General features: G+C 49.5%; 1 protein-coding gene across 2 annotated transcripts; it reads left to right on the top strand.

Annotated features, from left to right (window-relative positions):
- The first annotated feature begins 11819 nt into the window (after window positions 1–11819).
- HSPBP1 (HSPA (Hsp70) binding protein 1) lies at window positions 11820–20124 on the top strand. 2 transcript variants are annotated; one of them, XM_007535171.3, is made up of 8 exons: window positions 11820–12036; window positions 12395–12694; window positions 15989–16193; window positions 17270–17494; window positions 18153–18308; window positions 18417–18513; window positions 18781–18892; window positions 19659–20124. In XM_007535171.3, exons 2-8 carry the CDS (start codon window positions 12488–12490, stop codon window positions 19731–19733), a joined length of 1077 nt encoding a protein of 358 aa, XP_007535233.1. In that variant the 5' UTR covers window positions 11820–12036; window positions 12395–12487; the 3' UTR covers window positions 19734–20124. The 2 variants fall into 2 exon arrangements, 1 of the variants encoding a protein (XP_007535233.1); XR_009545547.1 differs by lacking the exon at window positions 11820–12036 and having other exon boundaries at window positions 12352–12694; window positions 18153–18286; window positions 19659–19696.
- The last annotated feature ends 1185 nt before the right edge of the window (window positions 20125–21309 follow it).

Here is a 21309-nt window from a genome sequence, read left to right as displayed (position 1 = left end):
CCTTCTCAGACAAGCAACAGTTGAAGGAAGCAACCATCACCAAGCCTGCCCTGAAAGAAGTTCTGAAAGGTCTCCTATAAACAACCAGACCACCACAAATAGGACATATATCAAAACACTCTAAAACTCTACAAGAATGGCGTTAAAATATCTTCATCTTTGATATCAATAAATGTCAATGGCCTGAATTCACCTATTAAAAGACACGGAGTAGGAAGATGGATCAGAAAACACAACCCAACAATATGTTGTCTACAGGAAACTCACCTAACGCAACAAGACAAACACAGACTTAAAGTGAAAGGATGGAAAACTATCATACAAGCCAATGGCCCACAAAAAAGGGCAGGAACAGCTATTCTCATATCTGACATGATAGACTTTAAAATAGATAAGATTAAAAAAGATAGGAATGGACACTACTTAATGCTCAGAGGATCAGTCAGTCAAGAGGACTTAACAATTATTAATATCTATGCACCCAATGAGAAGCCATCTAAATACATCAAACTTCTACTGAAAGAGCTACAGCAATATATTAACAGCAACACAATCATAGTAGGGGACTTCAACACCCCACTCTCTCAACTTGACAGATCATCCAGGAAGAAAATCAGTAAAGACATAAGGGAGCTAAATGAAGAGATAGATATACTGGAACTATTGGACATTTTCAGAGTCATTCATCCCAAGAAACTGGAATACACATTTTACTCAAATCCACATGGGTCATTCTCAAGGATAGACCATATGTTAGGGCAAAAAATCAGCATCACCCAATTCAAGAGCACTGAAATCATCCCAAGCATCTTCTCAGACCACAGTGGAATTAAACTAACACTTAACAATCAACAAAAGATTAGTAACAGTCCCAAAATGTGGAAGCTCAACAGTACACTTCTTAACAACTTTTGGGTCAAAGAGGAAATCAAGGAAGAAATCAAAATGTTTCGAGAGTTCAATGAAAATGAAGACACAAGCTATCAAAATATTTGGGACACAGCTAAAGCAGTCCTAAGAGGGAAGTTCATAGCTATACAAGCACACATTAGGAAACAAGAAAAAGCACAAATAAACAACCTGATTGCACATCTTAAAGACCTAGAAGAAGAACAACAAAGGAACCCTAAAGCAACGACAAAGACAGAAATCACTAAAGTTAGGGCAGAAATCAATAACATTGAGAATAGGAAAACCATACAAAAGATCAATGAAAGTAAATGTTGGTTCTTCAAAAGAGTAAACAAAATTGACAAACCTTTAGCCAGACTCACAAAACAAAAAAGGGAGAAGACCCAAATAAATCAGATAGTAAATGAAAGAGGAGATATCACAACAGACACTGCAGAAATTCAACATATCATGCGAGGCTTCTATGAACAACTATATGCCACCAAGCTAGAGAACCTGGAAGAAATGAATGATTTCCTAGATACCTACCAACTTCCAAAACTAAGTAAAGAGGAAGTGGATAACATGAACAGGCCCATCACAGTTAATGAAATTGAAACAGTTATCAAAAATCTTCCCAAAAATAAAAGTCCTGGATCAGATGGTTTTACAAATGAATTCTACAAAACCTTCAAAGAAGAACTAATACCTCTACTTTTAAAAGTCTTCCAGAAGATTGAAGACACTGGAATACTCCCTGCCAGCTTCTATGAAGCCAACATCACTCTGATACCAAAAGCAGACAGGGACACAACCAAAAAAGAAAACTACAGACCAATATCTCTGATGAACATAGATGCGAAAATACTGAACAAAATTCTAGCCAACCGGATACAGCAGTATATCAAAAAGATTGTTCATCATGACCAAGTGGGGTTTATCCTAGGCATGCAAGGTTGGTTTAATATATGTAAATCAATCAATGTGATCCACCACATCAACAAAAGCAAGACCGAAAACCACATGGTCATATCAATAGATACAGAGAAAGCCTTTGACAAAATACAACATCCCTTTATGATCAAAACACTACAAAAAATGGGAATAGATGGACAATTCCTGAAGACAGTGGAGTCTATATATAGCAAACCTACAGCCAACATCATACTCAATGGTGAAAAACTGGAAGCATTTCCCCTCAGATCAGGTACTACACAGGGCTGCCCACTATCACCATTACTATTCAATGTGTTGGAAGTTCTTGCCATAGCAATCAGGCAGGAGCAAGGAATTAAAGGCATACAGATTGGAAGAGAAGAAGTCAAACTCTCCTTATTTGCAGATGACATGATAGTATACATAGAGAAACCTAAAGAATCCAGCAGGAAACTTTTGGAAATCATCAGGCAATACAGTAAGGTGTCAGGCTATAAAATTAACATTCAAAAGTCAGTGGCATTCCTCTATGCAAACACTAAGCTAGAAGAAATTGAAATCCAGAAATCAGTTCCTTTTACTACAGCAACAAAAAACAATAAAATATCTAGGAGTAAACCTAACCAAAGAAGTGAAAGACTTGTATACTGAAAATTATGAGTCCCTACTCAAAGAAATTGAAAAAGACACAAAGAAGTGGAAAGATATTCCATGTTCATGGGTTGGAAGAATTAACATCATCAAAATAAATATATTACCCAGAGCCATCTACAAATTTAATGCTATCCCCATCAAGATTCCAAGCACATTTTTTAGGAGAATAGAAAAAATGCTACAAATGTTTATCTGGAACCAGAAAAGACCTAGAATTGCCAAAACAATCTTGAGAAAAAAGAACAGAACCGGAGGCATCACACTCCCAGATCTCAAACTGTATTATAGGGCCGCTGTCATCAAAACTGCTTGGTACTGGAACATGAACAGACACACTGACCAGTGGAATGGAATTGATAGCCCAGAAATGAGGCCCCACACCTATGGACATCTAATCTTTGACAAAGGGGCCCAGACTATTACATGGGGAAAGCAGAGTCTCTTCAACAAATGGTGTTGGAAACAATGGGTTGAAACATGCAGAAGAATGAATCTGAATCACTGTATTTCACCAAATACAAAAGTAAATTCCAAGTGGATCAAGGACTTGGATGTTAGACCACAAACTATCAGATACTTAGAGGAAAATATTGGCAGAACTTTTTTCCACATAAATTTTAAAGACATCTTCAATGAAACGAATCCAATTACAAAGAAGACTAAGGCAAGTATAAATCTATGGGACTACATCAAATTAAACAGCTTCTTCACAGCAAAAGAAACCACTACCCAAACCAAGAGACCCCTCACAGAATGGGAGGAGATCTTTACATGCCATATACATCAGATAAGAGTTTAATAACCAACATATATAAAGAGCTTGCCAGACTCAACAACAAGACAACAAATAACCCCCTCCAAAAATGGGGGGAGGACTTGGACAGAATATTCACCACAGAAGAGATCCAAAAAGCTACCCGCCCGGCCAGAGCCTTCGAAAATTTTAACAACAAATGGCGCCCACGTGGACCTGACCTGCGCATCTCTCAGATAAGTAAAGACAATTTGGCTACCTATGTACTATGGCCTTCTCTTCTGCTTGTGAAGAGATCTCCAAAGGCCTCTGCTCTTTCTTCACGAGACTGTTTTGCTGTTTCTGGAACATTTATCTCTGGACCACTCTGTGGTTTCCACTCGCTCAGGCGAACTCAGAACAGCCAGCCCGAAGAGCCAGCGGGCGGGAGGCGAGGCACGGAGCTGCGGTTTCCACCTGGTTAAACAGCCAGCCAGCAGGCTGCGCCCAGACAACCCTGCACACCGCACCCGCAGCCCCGCAGCCCCGCAGCCCACTGGAGGCCGACGCCAGCACACAAGAGCCCCAGGAGCCCGGTGCCAACATGCAAGAGCCCGAGGCCAGCCCACAGGAGCCGGCTCTCCACCGCGTGGCGCAGGGCACTGGACACGTGATCCCTCCACGCTGCTCGGCCACTGCGAACAGGGCAGCAGACATGGCAGGGCCATGGGGCAGGGCCGTGGTGGCCTATCATGGCTGCCACCCCTGGGCACCTAGGCCCACGCCTTCTACAAAACTGGCCTGCCTGCCCTCTTGCTATGAATTCTGGAACCATCCCGGGCCTCCCGGACCCCCGGGCTCCCTGCCGAAACTGGGCACACGAGATCTCCAGCCGCCGGTCCGGTCTGAAGGCAGACAAGCTGGAGTATGCAGAGATTTGTGCAGAGATCGCAACCTGCAATTCCTAAAAGTGAAGCTGCGCGGGAAGCCACCTCCGGATGGTGACCCCCCCCCCAACAACTAAGACAGTATAGATTTAAATTCGTGTTTAAAATGACATGTCTTCGTAACAAAGGTTTCTCTCCTTGTGTATTAATGACCATGTTTATGTATATGTTTAAAGTTTGGTAAACAATAACTTTAAGGCTAAATTCTTACTAGACAAAGTTAAATGAAAAAGGTTTTCAACCTAATTCTCATAAAGATAAAATTAACTTACATTTAAAGTCTAAGGTAAAAATTAGTTAACAAGCAATATATTTTAACTAAGTTGGTCTAAACAAAAGGTTAAATAGACTTGTTGATATGTGAAACTCTCCATTACCTTCACTATTAGAAATGGTAGATCGCACAATGGCTATGCTAATTATTCTCATGCCTGAGGTTTCCTTTCCTGAGTACAACGTGACTCCATCTTGAATGGGTGTAACAAAAGGTTAAAAGACGTTGTTGATATGTAAAAGTCTCAAATTTCTTCTCTATTAGAAACGTTAGATCGTGCAGTAGATATGCTAATAACAAGTTTTGTTTCATAGTAAGTAAATTGCAGCCAGCTGCCTTTGGGACTCTAGGCCGTTCCCCGCCCCCATGCAAATGCCCGTCGAAGAAAGTACGCCCCCCAGAGGCAAGAAATGTTTTTTTTAAGCTGATAAAGTTTAGCCCACAGAGGCAGATATGGCCCCCTCAGGCCTTCCCTTGGCAACACGCTGGTTCTTGTTATTTGCTTGCATGTTTCTCCATGTTTGTGCCAGTTTCTTTTTTAAAAATGCCTGTATGATATATGTTTCTGTTCACCCCACACCCTTGATACTGTAGCCATTTAGTTAAAAGAGAAGGGGGAATTGTTGTATGCTTTACATTGGGTTCTAGTTCTCCCCCGCCAAGAGAATTAGATCAGTCCTGTTAATTTCGCGGGCCCACTTGGCCCCGCCCCTAGGGACCCCGCCAGAGTTCCAGAGTGACAGAGTTAGAGAGTCCCAGAGTTGGAGAGTTCTTGAGTTCCAGAGAAAGAGAGAGTGCTTGCGCCGCCGCAAAGAGACAGCCGAGTTCTGTTTGGTGATTAGTTTGTCTTAGTTTATGAATCGTTGTTCCTGAATAAAGAAATACAGCTGCCCTGCCCAGCCGTTGTCTCTGTGTCTCTGTTACCCGCCCGTGAAGCTAGACCGGCTGGCAGGAGCCTCCGAAATTTTAACAACAGAGAAACACATGAAAAAATGCTCCAAGTCTCTGATTGTCAGAGAGATGCAAATCAAGACAACAATGAGATATCACTTCACTCCTGTGAGAATGTCAGACATCAGAAAAGGGAACAGCAGCAAATGCTGGAGAGGGTGTGGGGTCAAAGGAACCCTCCTGCACTGCTGGTGGGAATGTCAATTGGTCCAACCTCTGTGGAGAGCAGTCTGGAGAACTCTCAGAAGGCTAGAAATGGACCTACCCTATGACCCTGCAATTCCCCTCCTGGGGATATATCCTAAGGAACCCAACACATCCATCCAAAAAGATCTGTGTACACCTATGTTCTTGGCAGCACAATTTGTAATAGCCAAAACCTGGAAGCAACCCAGGTGTCCAACAACAGATGAGTGGCTGAGCAAGTTGTGGTCTATATACACAATGGAATACTACTCAGCTGTAAAAAACGGTGACTTCACCGTTTTCAGCCCATCTTGGATGGACCTTGAAAAAATCATGTTGAGTGAAATAAGTCAGAAACAGAAGGATGAATATGAGATGATCTCACTCTCAGGCCAAAATTGAAAAACAAGACCAGAAAAGAAAACACAAGTAGAACCTGTAATGGAATTGGCATGTTGCACCCAAGTAAAAGACTCTGGGGTGGGTGGGTGGGTGGGGGGAATACAGGTCCGTGAAGGATGATGAATGACATAGTGGGGGTTGTATTGTTAAATGGGAAACTGGGGAATGTTATGCATGTACAAACTATTATATTTACTGTTGAATGTAAAACATTAATTCCCCAATAAAGAAATAACTTAAAAAAAAAAAAAGAGCACACTCTATACTCTGTGCTGGGGATTCAGCTGAGTACCGAAGGCATATGAACTCTACTACTTGAGCCTATTTATTTATTTATTATTTATTTATTTTGCTAGACAGAGAGGATGAGAGAGAGACAGAGACAGAGTGCAGCACTGAAGCTTCGTTCACTGCGGTGGGAGCTGCGTCCAAATCAGGGTCGAGCGTAAGTCAGAGCAGCATCCTGTCTCATTGAGCCCTGAGCCATTTTTGAAAAATATTTATTTATTTTTTGAAACAATAACTACATGGGCAATGAAAGGGAATAAATAAATAAAAATTAAAAAAATATTTATTCATTCCCTTTTGTTGCCCTTGTTGTTTTATTGTTGTAGTTATTATTATTGTTAATGATGTTGTCATTGATGGACTGCAGAGAACATTCTAGGTAGAGGAAAAGGTTCATGCAGAGGTCCCGGGACAGGGCTGTTTCTGGCCTTGTAGGACCTCTGTCACAGGAGTGAGTGAGGAGCAGAGGGAGGGAATGTTGGGAGGAAGCAGGCTGTCTTGGTTGGTCTTCTGTAATTATTATTATTATTATTTTTAAAATACTTATTTAATTTATTTATTCCCTTTTGTTGCCCTTTTTGTTTTATTGTTGTAGTTATTATTGTTGTTGTCGTTGTTGGATAGGACAGAGAGAAATGGAGAGAGGAGGGGAAGACAGAGAGGAGGAGAGATAGACAGACACCTGCAGACCTGCTTCACCGCCTGTGAAGTGACTCCCCTGCAGGTGGGGAGCCGGGGTTCGAACCAGGATCCTTATGCCGGTCCTTGTGCTTTGCGCCACCTGCGCGTAACCCGCTGCACTACAGCCTGACTCCCTTGTGTAATTATTGATAGGGTCCGTTTTCACTCTCAAGTGTCTGAGCACTAATGGAAAGTGATAGTCACTGCACAGCTTCGGGCTATGGTAGGACACCAGGATATTTGCATGTGAGCCGCGGTCATACAGACTTTCACGATATGATACGCAGTTATGTGTTACCTAGTTAGTGCTGCCAGACATGGGGTTGAACTGTTCAGATCTATTGAAACTCTTCATTTTTTTTTCTTTCTTTCTTTCACCAGAGCCCTCCTGCTCAATTCTGACTTATTGAATCTGGGACTTCAGAGCCTCAGGCATGAGAGTCTCTTTGCATAATCATTATGCTGTCTACCCTCACCCACACTCACAATCTTTCTTACATTCCAAGGCTTCTTTCCTTTCTTCCTTCCTTTTTCTCCCTTCTTCTATTTCTTTCATAGAGACACAGAGGCAGAGAAAGAGAACAGCACCAAAGCTTCCTTCTGTGTGATAGAGGCTGGGTTTGAATCTATTTTTTCTTTTCTATTTTTTTCTATTTTTTTGTAATTATCTTTATTTATTGGATAGAGACAGTCAGAAATTGAGAAGGTGTTAGCGAGCATAAATCAAACCACCATCCACTACAAGGAAGCGAAGATGTTTATTGACGAATTGCAATCCGGGCTGAGATGGTGACTGCTGTTAGTCTACCAAGCTCGACCCTGAACAGGGCTCAAACCACACAATTTATAGGAATTCAGACTACACTCAAGGACGGGGAGCACATCACCTTGTCAACCTACATCCAATAACAGGCTATAGCAAACACAAAATCCAATCATTTCAAACTTAGCAAAAGCATGATCCATTCAAAGCAAAGGGCGGGCTAGTTTCAAATATAGTAAGATCACACAACCAATAGAATTCAACCAGGCAGGGTCGCCACATCCTCCCGCCATCAGCTATGACCACCCATCCGGTAGACAACACACCATAAAGTCTGTGCATAGGTCCTGATAAGGCTTGTCCCCATGCAGGGTCCTTAAAACAATGGGTGGCCTTCACTGATTAGGTCCTGATAAGGCTTGTCCCATGCAGGGTCCTTCGAACAACTTACAAAACAATGGGTGGCCTTCACTGATTAAGTCCTGTTTATTCAAGGGGGAAGGGGCAAGGAATTTTCCACCTCATACTACAAGCAACTTATACTAAAAGCACTTAACAAACAACTGCATAAAAAGGGAATTTCAAGGCTACTGCCTTTTACAGAAGGTAGGGGAGATCGAGAGGAATAGAGAAAGAGAGACATCTGCAGCCCTGCTTCACCATTTGCAAAGCTTTTCTTCTGCAGGTGGGGACTGAGAGCTTGAACCCAGGTCCTTGTGAACTGTAACATGTGTGGTCAACCAGGTGCACCACCACCCGGTCCCTTTTCTTTTTAATTGTATTTATTTATTTATTTTTCATGAAAGAGAGCTACAGAGATAAAGATACAGAGAAAAAGGCCAGAGCACTGCTTAGTTCTGGTTTACGGTGGTGCTGGGAATTAAACCTGGGACCTCAGAGACTCAAGCATGAAATTTTTTACAGAACAATTTTTCTACCTCCCTAGACCATATATATTTTCTTTTTTTCTTAAAAACATATATTAATTTATTTATGAGAGAGTAGAGAGAGAACCAGAGCATCACTCTGGCACACACTACACTGGAAATCTAACTTAGAACCTCATGCTTAAGAATCCAACATGGGTCCGGGTGGTGTCGGGCTGAGCTTCACTGATGGGAGACAGACGACCCGGGACTCATGGCTGGGTTGTATGCAGTATTTCTTTATTCATGCTGGACGCAGCACAATCTAAGCCAAGCTAAACTAAACTAAAACTAAAACGAACAATGTTGTCTTTATATAAACTTCCCAAGTAGGGTGTGAACAGGATGTGACATAGAGAGGGTGGAGAGAAAAGTGACTGGTGAAAATCAGGGTGTGACAAGGAGAGGGGGCAGAGCAGGCAAGAATTCTACCACTGAACCACCAATGCCCTGGAGGGAGGGTGGTGCTTTATGTAAATGTAAAAGTGATTTATATAAATAGACCGCAGCTTTGAGTGGGATCAAACCAATCCCTATACAGGCATACCGGTGCTTGGTTAAGCAGAAGCCAGGGGGAGCTGGCAGACCACCCAACAGGGCGGTAGCACGAAGCACAAGGACCGGCATAAGGATCCCGGTTCGAGCCCCCCGGCTCCCCACCTGCAGGGGAGTTGCTTCACAGGCGGTGAAGCAGGTCTGCAGGTGTCTGTCTTTCTCTCCCCCTCTCTGTCTTCCCCTCCTCTCTCCATTTCTCTATCCTAGCCAACAATGACGACATCAATAACAACAACAATGATAACAACAACAATGATAACTACAAAAATAGAACAACAAGGGCAACAAAAAGGACTCAATAAATAAAATAAATATTAAAAAAGGAAAGTTAAAAAAGATTTATTCATTTATTTATGAGAAACACACACACACACACACAAAACACATAACATCACTCTGGCCTATGCAGTACTGAAGATCAAACTCAGGACCTCATGCTTGAGAGTCTAACATTTGGTCCTCGGAGCCACCTCCCTGGCTGCCAGAATTCCCTTTTCCATGGCTCTGCATTTATGCATTAACCCACTTTGGGTGATCTGGCTATAAAGAACTTGAGAATATGCAGGTCTCAGTAGCTGTAGACTTTGTGCTCTACATGGAGTGATTCCAGAAAACAACCTTCTGTGGATGCCAAGGTACAAACTGTAGTCAGATTAGCTTCTTTCTTTCTTTAATATAAATATGTACACACACACACACACACACACACACACACACACACACACACGGAAAGAGAGAGAGAGCGAGCGCGTAGAGTACCTACCACTCTAGAATACGTGATGCTGGGGAATAAACGCAGGGCCACCAGACTGACAGTGAGTTTGCAAATGGGAAAATTTTGATTTGGGTCCTCGACACCATGCATGCCAGGATGATGGTCTGGCTCTCTAATAAATTTTTAAAAAATGTGAAAAAGAAAGAAATGGTAGCTTCAGTAATGTGGCCACAATCCAGGGAATGCTGGTGCCTCTCAAAGGCCAGGACACTGTCTGTCCCCGTGGATCTTCTGGAGGAACTCAGCCTGCCCACCCCACTGTCCTGGGCTTCTGACCTCAGAAGGGAAGATGATAAAAAAAATAAATAAATAAAGGAGGGGGTGTGTGGTTTCAAGCTACTGAATTTTTGGTCATTCCCTGATGACTGAAACAGGAAACCACAATGTGGTCACCAGGGCCCTTGGCCCTCCCTATCATCTACTCTGCTTCTAACCTCAGCCCAGAACAAGACCGCCGTGTGTGACCAGGACAGACTTTCCTGGAAGGGGTTCTGATGGGCGACCAGAACTTTTTTTTTTAATTAAAAAAATAAAATACGGGGCTGGGGAGACAGCATAATGCTTTTGCAAAGGATTCTCATGCCTGAGGCACTGAAGTCCCACGTACAATTCCCAGGACTACCATAAGCCAGAGCTGATCAGGACTCTGGTCTCTCCTTCTCTGTATCTTTCTGTCTATATCTCTCAATCTCATTAAAGTAAAATAAATAAAATATATTTTTAAATGTTTTTATTTTTTGTTTCTTTAAAAATATTTATTTCCTTTTGTTGCCCTTGTTTTTTATTGTTGTTAATGATGTCATCGCTGTTGGATAGGACAGAGAAAAAAGGCGAGAGGAGGGGAAGACAGAGACGGGGAGAGAAAGACAGACACCTGCAGACCTGCTTCACCACCTGTGAAGCGACTCCCCTGCAGGTGGAGAGCCGGGGGCTCGAACCGGCATCCGGTCCTTGTGCTTTGCGCCACCTGCGCTTAACCCGCTGAGCTACCGCCCGACTCCCTATTTATTTATTAATGAGAGGGATAGGAGGAGAGAGAAAGAACCAGACATCATGCCGGTACATGTGCTGCTGGGGATCGAACTTAAGACCTCATGATTGAGAGTTAACATTTCATCCACTGCGCCACCTCCCGGACCACAAATAAATAATATTTTTAATAAACAGATAAAATTACGTATGTAATCAAAGCTTGTCTAAGAGGGTACCTCATGTATTTATATATATAATTTAAATAAGAGGGATACAGAGGGAGAGAGACTAAACCACCTCTCAGCTCTGGCTTATGGTATTGCCGGGCTTTGAATCCGAGACCTTGGAACCTTCAGCATGAAAAGTCTCCACATATAAATATACTTTTATTTTCTTTTTATTATATATTTTAAAGACCCCCTTCTCTCCCAGCTACTGCTCCCAGGGCAGATTCTTGAGGGAGCGATAGGCGGGGATGAAATACGGGCGATTAGAGACCCCCAAGTGGAGGAACCACGAATCGTGGCAGCAGGGGGGCCTCAGGATGCTCGGGTGAGAACGGGGCGCCCGGGGGAACCCATGGCGCGGTCCAGCGGACAGAACAAGGCCGGGAAGACGCGGTGGAGGGCGGGGCCTCTCGGGGGCGGGGCCTCTCGGGGCGGGGCCTCTCGGGGCGCGGCGCGGGGCGGGGCTTAGCTGGGCTGCGGACCGGACTAGGGACGGCGTCTGGAGTGGTGGGCGGGACCTAGCTGGCGGGGGGCGGGGTCTGTGGGTGGGCGTGGCCTGTGGCGGGCGGGGCTGGCGTGGAAGGTGAAGGGGCGGGGCTCGCCGAGGGCCGGGGCGTCTCCGAGAGCGGAGAGTGTGAGCAGGGCCGGCGGGGCGAGGCGCATCCCGGGAAGAGCTTGGGTGCGAGGGGCCGTTGGGGGTCGTCGCTGAAGAGGCCCGCGGACGCCTCCGCTCTGCTACCAGTTTTGCACACTGGGCTGGGGCGCCGCAACTTCCGGGAGGGATTACGCATTTCCGGCCAAGATGGCGGCGCCCAGGAGAGTCAGGTGCAGGCTATTCTGGTTTTAGTAGCGGCTGCGACTCGAGGCCGGAGGAGGTGAGGTCCGCCCCGCTCTGGCTCCCCCCTTCGCAGAGGAGGGAGGAGGCTTGTTCCTAAGGCGACCAGGAGGGAGCTTGTCGCTACGGAACTATGGGGTTGCTAAGAGACAGGCACGCCAGCCGCGTGATGAGGGAGGGGGGTTCGCGAGGTTGCTAGGGAGGGTGGGAGGGGCTTGTTGCTACGGAGGAAGGAGGGAGGGGTGTCCTACTCGGAGGAAGGGTCCTGTGGGAAGGAAGGAAGGAAGGAAGTGGGGGAGAGGCGTTGTGGTCACCTGGGGAAGGGGGCTTGTGTGTGCAGAGCGGTTTGGGGTCATGGGGGGTGGCCGAGCGCCCCTAAAAGACCACCTTGTCAGCAGAACCCCAGGAGTCGCCCCGCCAGGACGCCGGAGCCCCCCCAGCTGCGAAGACCCCCTGTTCGCAGCACTTGCTCCCCTTCTCACGAGCAGCCCATGGCGGACCAAGGCCCCGGGGGTAGCCGCCTCCCCCTGGCGCTGCCCCCAGCCTCCTCCCAGGGGTCCTCGGCCGGTGGCGGCAGCTCCTCGGCCGGGGGCTCGAACAACCGACCGCCCCCGCGCAACCTCCAGGGCCTGCTGCAGATGGCCATCACGGCGGGCTCCGAGGAGCCCGACCCCCCTCCAGAACCCATGAGCGAGGAGGTACGGGGGCGAGGGGCCGAGAGGTTGGGGCGAGGGCGTGGGGTCAGCGTGCCTCGGGGAGCTGGGCGCAGGGAGATTCCTGGGTGTGGGCTACGTTTGTGCTGGATGCGGGTGACTGACTGTGCACGGAAGGTCAGACCTCCAAACTTTGGGGGCGACAGGTTCCGGACCCCTGTGCTGGGGAGCAGGATAGAGAGAAGAAGCCCTAGTGGGACTCCGTCAAGACCAGCGCTGAGCTGTACCCAGCTGTGCGACCTTGGTGGAGCCGCTGGCTCTCCACTTGCCAGTTGACTGTGACAGTGAGCGGCAGCCTTTGGAAGTAGGGCAGCAGACAGCGCCGCCCACTGGCAGTGACCTGAAGGCAGCAGCGTGGCCGGCCTCACTGAGGCTCTGGGCCGACTGCCTAGGTTCAACTTCAGATGTTTTGATGCTTGCTGACTTTGTGACCTTGGGCAAGTGACAGACAGCCTTTCTGGGCGTCAGTGATCTCTTCTGTAAAAAGAGGGTAGTAATACCTCATAGGATTGTTTTGAAGATTAATAACATTTTTTTTTTCATTTAAAAATATAAATGTCAGGGGGGAGGTAGCATAATGGTTATGCAAAGACTTTCATGCCTGAGGCTCCAAAGTCTTAGGTTAAATCCCCTGCACCACCATAAACCAGAGCTTTAGTTATAAAAAAAAAAAAAACATATGTACATTTATATACATATATATACACAACACATATATATGTGTGTATGTATATTAATAGAGAGAAGCAGTAGTTTCTGCAGTCCCAGGGGTCAAACATCAGGCCCCCATGCTCAAAGCCTTACTACAGCTATTTGTTAGTTGGGAGTGGGAAGAACCAAGGCATCCATCTGGCATATATGATGCTGGGAATTGAACTTGGGACCTCATACTTGAGAGTCCAAGGCTTTATCTACTGTGCCACCTCCAGAGCCAGAATAAATGTATTTAAAAAAAATTATTTTCCCTTTCGTTGCCCTTGTTTATTGTTGTTGTAGTTATTGTTGTTCTTGTTGATGTCGTTGTTGTTGGATAGGACGGAGAAATGGAGAGAGGAGGGGAAGACAGGGGAGAGACAGAGAAAGACAGACACCTACAGACCTGCTTCACACCTGTGAAGCGACTCCCCTGCAGGTGGGGAGTCAGGGCTCAAACTGGGATCCTTACACGGGTCCTTGCGCTTCGCGCCACCTGTGCCTAAGCCGCTGCACTGCCACCCGACCCCCAATAAATGTATTTTAATATGTTTCGTTGGAGATTATTGTGAATAGAATTTTGTGCTAATCTGTTCACGTCTGTGATTTATCCTTAAGGATAAGCATACCCATCAAGATTAAGCATCTTGCCTAAATGTATCTAAGACTGGGATAGCAAAGTCCACATAAAAACACTTATTTAAAAAAAAAAAAAAAAACCACTTATTTATTGGGGTCGGCTGGTAGCGCGGCGGGCCAGCACACATGGCACAACGCTCAAGGATTGGTGAAAGGATCCTGGTTCGAGCCTTCCAGCTCCCCACCTGCAGGGGGTCACTTCCCAAGTGGTGAAGCAGGTCTGCAGCTGTCTTTCTCTCCCCTTGTCTTCCCCTCTCTCAATTTCTCTTTGTTCTATCCAACAACAGCAGTAACAACAATAATAAACAAAGGCAACAAAAGGGGAAAAATGCCCTCTAGGAGCAGTGGATTCATAGTGCAGGCACCAAGCAATAACCCTGGAGGCAAAAAAAAAAAAAAAAAAAAAAGACTGGGATGTAGGTAGAGTAGTTCTGGTGTGTGGCCCACCCATCAATAAATAAAAAATGTGTGTGTGTATATATATATATATATATATATATATATATATATATATATATGAATGCTTTTTTTTTTTTAATATATATTATTTTAGAGAGATACAGGAAGACAGAAACACCAGAGCCCTGCTCAGCCCTGGCTGATGGTGGTGCTGGGGATTGAACCTGAGAGCTTGGAGCCTCAGGCGTGAAAGCCATTTGCAGAACCATGATGCTGTCCCCCCAGCCCTTCTTTTTTTTTTCATCCATCCCCAGTTATCGCCGGGCTCGGTGCCTGCGCTACAAATCCACTGCTCCTGGAGGCCATTTTCTCCCTTGTTGCCCTTCTTGTTCCATTGTTGTCGTCATTATTGTTGTTATTGATGTTGTCGCTGTTGGACAGGACAGAGAGAAATGGAGAGAGGAGGGGAAGACAGAGAGGGGGAGAGAAAGACAGACACCTGCAGACCTGCTTCACCGCCTGGGAAGCGACTCCCCTGCAGGTGGGGAGCTGGGGGCTCGAACCAGGATCTTCGCTGGTCCTTGGTCTTTGTGCACATGTGCTTAACCCGCTGCGCTACCGCCCGGCCCCCCCCCTTACCCCGTCCTTCTTTTGGCTTCTAGAACAATGTCATCTGTGGCCTTTCTTCCTTTCTCTGTGGCTCTTGTAACTCTTTCCTTGTTCCCCAGCCTCTTAATGATGGACTGGTGTGTTCTCACTTCTCTGTCCTTGACTCCTCTGAGCATTCAAGCTGTTGAGGATGTGCCCTGATGGTTGTCCAATTCAGATCTCTAGGCCGGGGACTCTGCACTGGGAGCCATATTATCCCTCAGAGACACTTAGTAACACATGAGGAGTTACTGGTGGCTGTATCTAGTGTGTGACCGTGGCTGCTGTGGGCTCTCCCTGCATGTCCGTCTTCACCTTCTCCGTTCAGCTGATGGGGCTGTGTAGCCCCTTCTCTGCTCTGCTCATGGCCTCCCTTGGCCCCTCACTCAGTGAAATTCCAAGACTGCACAGGAGCCTCCGGGCCTCACGCAGCAGTCTGCTCTTGTCGTCTGTCTCTGCCCCTCTGTCCTCTGTGACCTCTGCTTCTTCTGTTCGTCCCTGGCTGTCCCCCTGCTCGGCGCCTCCTCTCCCAGGTGTCTGTCTGACTCATTCCCTTGCCTGCTTTTTGCTTCCATGTCCCAAGAGACTGACCACAAGTTACCTGCTTGATTCTGCAACCCCACCTCCGCCCTCCTGACTTTCCCACCAGCTCCGCGCCATCACCTCACTCACTGCCATTCATTTCCTTTGGTTTGCTGTGCCACCCACCAGAATGGGAGCCGGCGTCGCCTCTGCCTCCCTCCTGCCCAGTCTGTCCAGGCTGCTTCCCTGGTGTGGATGGAAAGACACTCCCTGTGTGCCTGCGGGCTTCGGGAAGGAGCGGTCGGCTGCCGGCTGCGAGTAAGGCCTGCTCTTCGGGAATGAGTTCTGATGAGGGTCTGCTTCTGCCCCTCCTCCCAGAGGCGCCAGTGGCTCCAGGAGGCCATGTCTGCTGCCTTCCGGGGCCAGCGCGAGGAGGTGGAGCAGATGAAGAGCTGCCTGCGGGTGCTGTCCCAGCCCATGCCCTCTTCCGCCGGAGAGGCCGAGCTGGCCTCTGACCAGCAGGAGCGGGAGGGCGCCCTGGAGCTGCTGGCCGACCTGTGTGAGAACATGGACAACGCGGCAGGTGCCCAGCCCAGCCCCCCACCCCCACCCCCCTGGGCCTCCCTCCTCCTGTGGCTGCAGCCTCCTCCGCCCCACATCCTGCTGCTGCCCGGCCTTCATCCTCCCTTGGAGGCCAACCGGTCCCTCCCCCTCCAGTTGGGGTCCTGCTCACAGCTGGGAGGGGCCGCTCTGCGCCTGGCTTCTGCCCTGTCCCTGACATCACGAGTCTCCCCACACAGCTGGCCCCGAAGCACCGCCTTGCTGTCAGGCCCAGAACGTGTAGTTGGTCTGTCTGTTGGGTGTCCATAGTTACTCTCAGACTGTGAGAGCGAGAAGAGTCAGGAGTAGAGGGGACACGGGCACACGGGACCTCCAAGGTGATACTGGGGCTTTGACTCTTTGTCTTACAAGACAGAGTCAAAGAATGCCGGAGAATAAGCGCAGACCGTCGCGTGTGCATTACACTGCTAAGTGGCTTCCCTGACCGGCGCTTTTTTCTTTTCTTTTAATTTTATTGCCACTAGTGTTATTGCTGGGGCTTGGTGCCTGCATGATGAATGCACTGCTCCCTGTGGCCATTTTCTCTTTTTATTATTTATATACTTATTTACTGGATAGAGACAGACATTGAGAGGGCAAGGGGAGACAGAGAGGGAGAGACACCTGGCTCCTTGCATATTGTAACGTGTGCTCAACCAGGTGTGCCACTGGCTGACCCCGCCATTTTTGTTTTGATAGGACAGAATTTGAGAGAGGAGGGGAGAGAGACAGAGACACACCTGCAGTACTTGCTTCACTGCTTATGAAGCTTTTACCCTGCAAGTGGGGAGCGGGGGCTTGAACCTGGGTATTTGCGCACTGTAGTGTGTGCGTCTAACCAGGTGTGCCGCTGCCCGGCCCTCGTGTATTTTGAGAAGAAAGCATGAGAGACATCCCAGCACCGCTTCACGTCCCCGGTGCTACCAGAGCTCAAACCCAGGGCCTCACGCACGCTCTCAGGTGCACCGGCTCCCTCCCGTTGAATCCCCCTCCGGAGGCCCCATGTCCAGCCCCCAGCTCACCCCGTCAGCCAGCCTCTCCGCTCTTCCCTCGGTGCAGACTTCTGCCAGCTCTCGGGCATGCACCTGCTGGTGGGCCGCTACCTGGAGGCGGCGGCGGCGGGGCTGCGGTGGCGCGCGGCGCAGCTCATCGGCACGTGCAGCCAGAACGTGGCGGCCATCCAGGAGCAGGTGCTGGGCCTGGGTGCCCTGCGCAAGCTGCTGCGGCTGCTGGACCGCGACTCCTGCGACTCCGTGCGCGTCAAGGCCCTCTTCGCCATCTCCTGTGAGTCCCTGGGCCCCACGGTGCTGGGCCTGGCTGAGCCTCAGCTGCCAGTCCGAGCTAGAGCCAAGGGTCCAGAACCTCGGCCTGACCCTGGTGCAGCGTCCCCCTTCCCCTTCCCCGTGTGTGTGTGTGTGTGTGTGTGTGTGTGTGCGCGCGCGCGCGCGCGCGCACGCGTGCACGCGTCCCCGGGGCCTTGGGCCTTTTGCCTTCGGAGAGAAGGGGATGCGCCGAGGCACCGGCTCTTTCCCACTGCTGGGGCAGCTCCTTGTGGTGTTGGGTTCAAACCTGGGCCGTGCGCAGGACTAGGCAGGTGTGTCCTACCCAGTGAGCTGTCCCTCCAGCTCTTCCTTGGTGTTTTGTTAGCTTTATTAATATTCATGAGACAGAGAACAGTGTGCTTTGGTCCCAGGGATGGAGCCTACGGCCTCTGGGACTCGAGCTCTGAGAGCCGGTATTCTCACACCCAGCCGCCTCCCTGCCCAGACCTGGCGCTTCTGTCCGGCAGGGATTCTGGCTGGGCAGATGGCCGGGGAGGGGGAGGGGGAGGGTGCCGGTGTGCAGGGGAGGCTGAGGAGGAGTTGGTGCTGAGGAGGGTGCTGGTGAAGTCGGTGGGGGTGGAGTGGTGACCGGCCCGCACCCGTACCGCACCGCACCGCAGGCCTGGTCCGCGAGCAGGAGGCAGGGCTGCTGCAGTTCCTCCGCTTGGACGGCTTCTCCGTGCTGATGCGGGCCATGCAGCAGCAGGTGCAGAAACTCAAGGTCAAATCCGCGTTCCTGCTGCAGAACCTGCTGGTGGGCCACCCCGAGCACAAAGGTGGGGCGGCCGGGGCCGGGGTCCCCCGGGAGAGGGCGGGGGGGACGGAGGGAGAGGAGGGTACCACGAGGCCGGCTGGCCCGCCGCTGAGCGCGATGCCTCTCCCAGGAACCCTGTGCTCCATGGGGATGGTCCAGCAGCTGGTGGCCCTGGTGCGGACGGAGCATAGCCCCTTCCACGAACACGTGCTGGGAGCCTTGTGCAGGTGGGCGAGGGCACCGTGGGTGGGTTTCAGCCCCAGAGGTCTGGGCCTCTCCTGTGCTGGGGCCCAGACATCAGAGCTCACCCCCTCTCGAGTTTGCAGCGTGGCTCCCACGCACGGGAGGGAGTCGTGCACACGCTGGCGAGACAGGGAGCAGCTGGGCTGCTGGCAGACCCCCGCAGAGTGGTCCCAGCAGAGTCACTGGGCTGGGCGGGGCACGAGTCAGGGCTTGTCAGGAGAGTCCGCAGCACTTGTTTTTGTGTCCGGCAGCCTGGTGACAGACTTCCCCCAGGGCGTGCGGGAGTGCCGGGAGCCCGAGCTGGGCCTGGAGGAGCTTCTGCGCCACCGGTGCCAGCTCCTGCAGCAGCGCGAGGAGTACCAGGTGCGGGGCAGCCTCGCCAGGGGCAGCCCGGGCTCTGCCCTAGGGCCGACACACTTTTTCTCATGTGTTTGGATAGGGCAGAGAGAGACTGAGAGGGGAGGGAGAGATAGGGAGGGAGAGAGACAGACACCTGCAGCCCTGCTTCACCACTTGTGAAGTTTTCCCCCTGCAGATGGGGACCGGGGGCTCGAACCTGGGTCCTTGCGCTTTCTTACTATGTGGGCTTAATCTGGTGTGCCACCGCCTGCCCCCCAGCCTCTTTTTTAACTCTCAGACACAACCCACCTCCACCTATTCTAATAATTTATTATAAAATAAAATGGGGGAGAAATGGCCTTCAGTGGATTCACATTGCAGGCACCGAACCCCAGCAATAACCCTGGAGGCAAAAAAAAAAAAAAAAAAAGAGGCCCTGGGCCTAGTGTGAGGAAAGGGGACTGGGGTCGACAGTGAGAGAAACAGTGACAGATCGGAGGAGACGGCATAACGGTTCTGCAAAGAGACTCATGCCTGAGGCTCCAAGTCCCAGGTTCAACCCCCCACACCACCACAAGCCAGAGCTGAGCAGGGCTCTGGTGAAGAGAGAGAGAGAGAGAGAGAGAGAGAGAAATAGTGACTGGTGGATCTGTGCCAAGGAGGGAGACCTGGGAGGCCTCTGGGGCAGGCAGGTGCAGAGAGGGTAGAAAAGCACTGTGGGTAGGAGCCCCTGTGGGAAGCAGGGACTGACCCCCACACTCAGGGTCCCCACTCTCACCCCCCAATCCAGGAGGAGCTGGAGTTCTGCGAAAAGCTGTTACAGACCTGCTTCTCCAGCCCAACGGACGACAGCATGGACCGGTGAAGACAGCGGCCTCTCAGGCCCTCTCCTCGGGAACCCCAGGCCTCCTGCCTCCCTCCCCACCCGAGAGACCCTCTCCCAGGGAGAGCAGGGCTGTTGGCACCCACTTGACCCTGGGCCCGACAGCCCACTCTGCTCAGCCCCCTGGAGGGGCTCAGAGGCATTCTGGGGCCCGTCTCTCACATCCTCACTCCACTCCCCTTGTCCTGTTCACATTGTTTCTGGGAAAGGTGGTTCTCCTGTGTTTCGCCTCTGGAGGGGACCTGGGAGGAGGGCATGAAACTGGGGGCCTGGCAGCCACTGGGGGGCGTGGGGGGTAATAAAATGTTGCTCCTGACCACCCAGTCTTTGTACGCTTTCCTTTTATTTTTAAATAAAATATTACAATAATTTTTCAAGATTTATTTTCCTTATTACATATGGAAGAGTTTCTCATAAGACAGAAGTTAAATCATCACTTTGGTCCATGCAGTGCTGGGGGGCAAACTAGGGGCCTCAGGCATGTATCTGTCAGCTGTGCCATCTCTCCGGCTGTCTATGCTTTTCTTTATTTACTGGATAACAGAGAGAGCCACGAACCAAGAGGGAAGCGGGTGATAGACATCCCTGCAGCCCTGCTTCACCACTCGCAAGCTTTCCTCCTGCGGGCGGCGACCAGGGGGCTCGAACCTGGGTCCTTGCACATTGTAACGTGACGTGCACTCAACCAGGTGTGCCGACACCGGGCCCCTATGTTTTTAAAAATATTTCACCGGGTGGTGGTACCCCTGGCTGAGTGCACGTTATCATGTGCGAGGACCCGGGTTTGAGCCCCCGGGCCCCCACCTGCAGGGGGGAAGCTTCACCAGTGGTGGAAACAGGGCTGCAGGTATCCTTCTCTGTGTCATCTTCCCCTTCGCTCTGGACTTTGTTTCTATCCAGTTCAATAAATAAATAAACATTGAAACTATTAATGAGGGCAGGGGCACAAGTGCTGGGAAGGAACTTACTGCTTCATGCTTTGAGGGTCCCACACCGCATCACCTGCTTTACAGGCCAGAGGTGCTTACTCATTGGGCACACGCTTGGCAATGTTTGCAGCCTGGATTTGAAGCCTTGCAGCACGTACGAGGTGTGACGGGACAAGGGAAGTTCTGCTATGGTGTCTATTCCTCTCCAGCGGAGAAGGGACCAGGGGCCCGGAATTTAATTTAAATGCACAAGATGGGGAAAAACAAAGAGCGTTGCTCCAGTACACTTACTGTAGAGGACCAATCTAGTCACTCTGCTGTTTTGTTTTTTTAATTTTTTATTATTTAATGTTGACTTACAAAATTATAACGGGTTTTGTTTGGTTTATAACTGAGGAAATGTTTTACAAAATTAGTGTCTCGGGTAATAAAGGGGCCAAGTGGTGGCGCACCTGGTTGAATGCACGTTACAGTCCGCAAGGACCGAGGTTCGAGTCCCCAGTCCCCACCTCGGGAAAGCTTTTTGAGTGGTTAAGCAGTGCTGCAAGTGTCTGTCGCTCCCTGTCTCCCCCTACCCTCTCAATGTTTGGCTGTCTCTAGTAAATAAAAGATTAAAGAAAGTTCAAAAC

This window comes from Erinaceus europaeus, chromosome 2 (genome assembly GCF_950295315.1).
Source record: "Erinaceus europaeus chromosome 2, mEriEur2.1, whole genome shotgun sequence".
In the NCBI taxonomy this organism is placed as follows: Eukaryota; Metazoa; Chordata; class Mammalia; order Eulipotyphla; family Erinaceidae; genus Erinaceus; species Erinaceus europaeus.
Note: the sequence above shows the minus strand (reverse complement) of the source record. Positions and strands in the feature narration are given on the sequence as shown.

What these genes read in the sequence shown, in the direction of transcription:
- HSPBP1 (XM_007535171.3), top strand. Translation starts at nt 12,488, where the DNA reads ATGGCGGACCAAGGCCCCGGGGGTAGCCGCCTCCCCCTGGCGCTGCCC. An exon ending in GAACATGGACAACGCGGCAG is followed by an intron (nt 16,194 to 17,269) that starts GTGCCCAGCCCA and finishes CCCTCGGTGCAG; the next exon opens with ACTTCTGCCAGCTCTCGGGC. An exon ending in AGCAGCGCGAGGAGTACCAG is followed by an intron (nt 18,893 to 19,658) that starts GTGCGGGGCAGC and finishes CCCCCAATCCAG; the next exon opens with GAGGAGCTGGAGTTCTGCGA.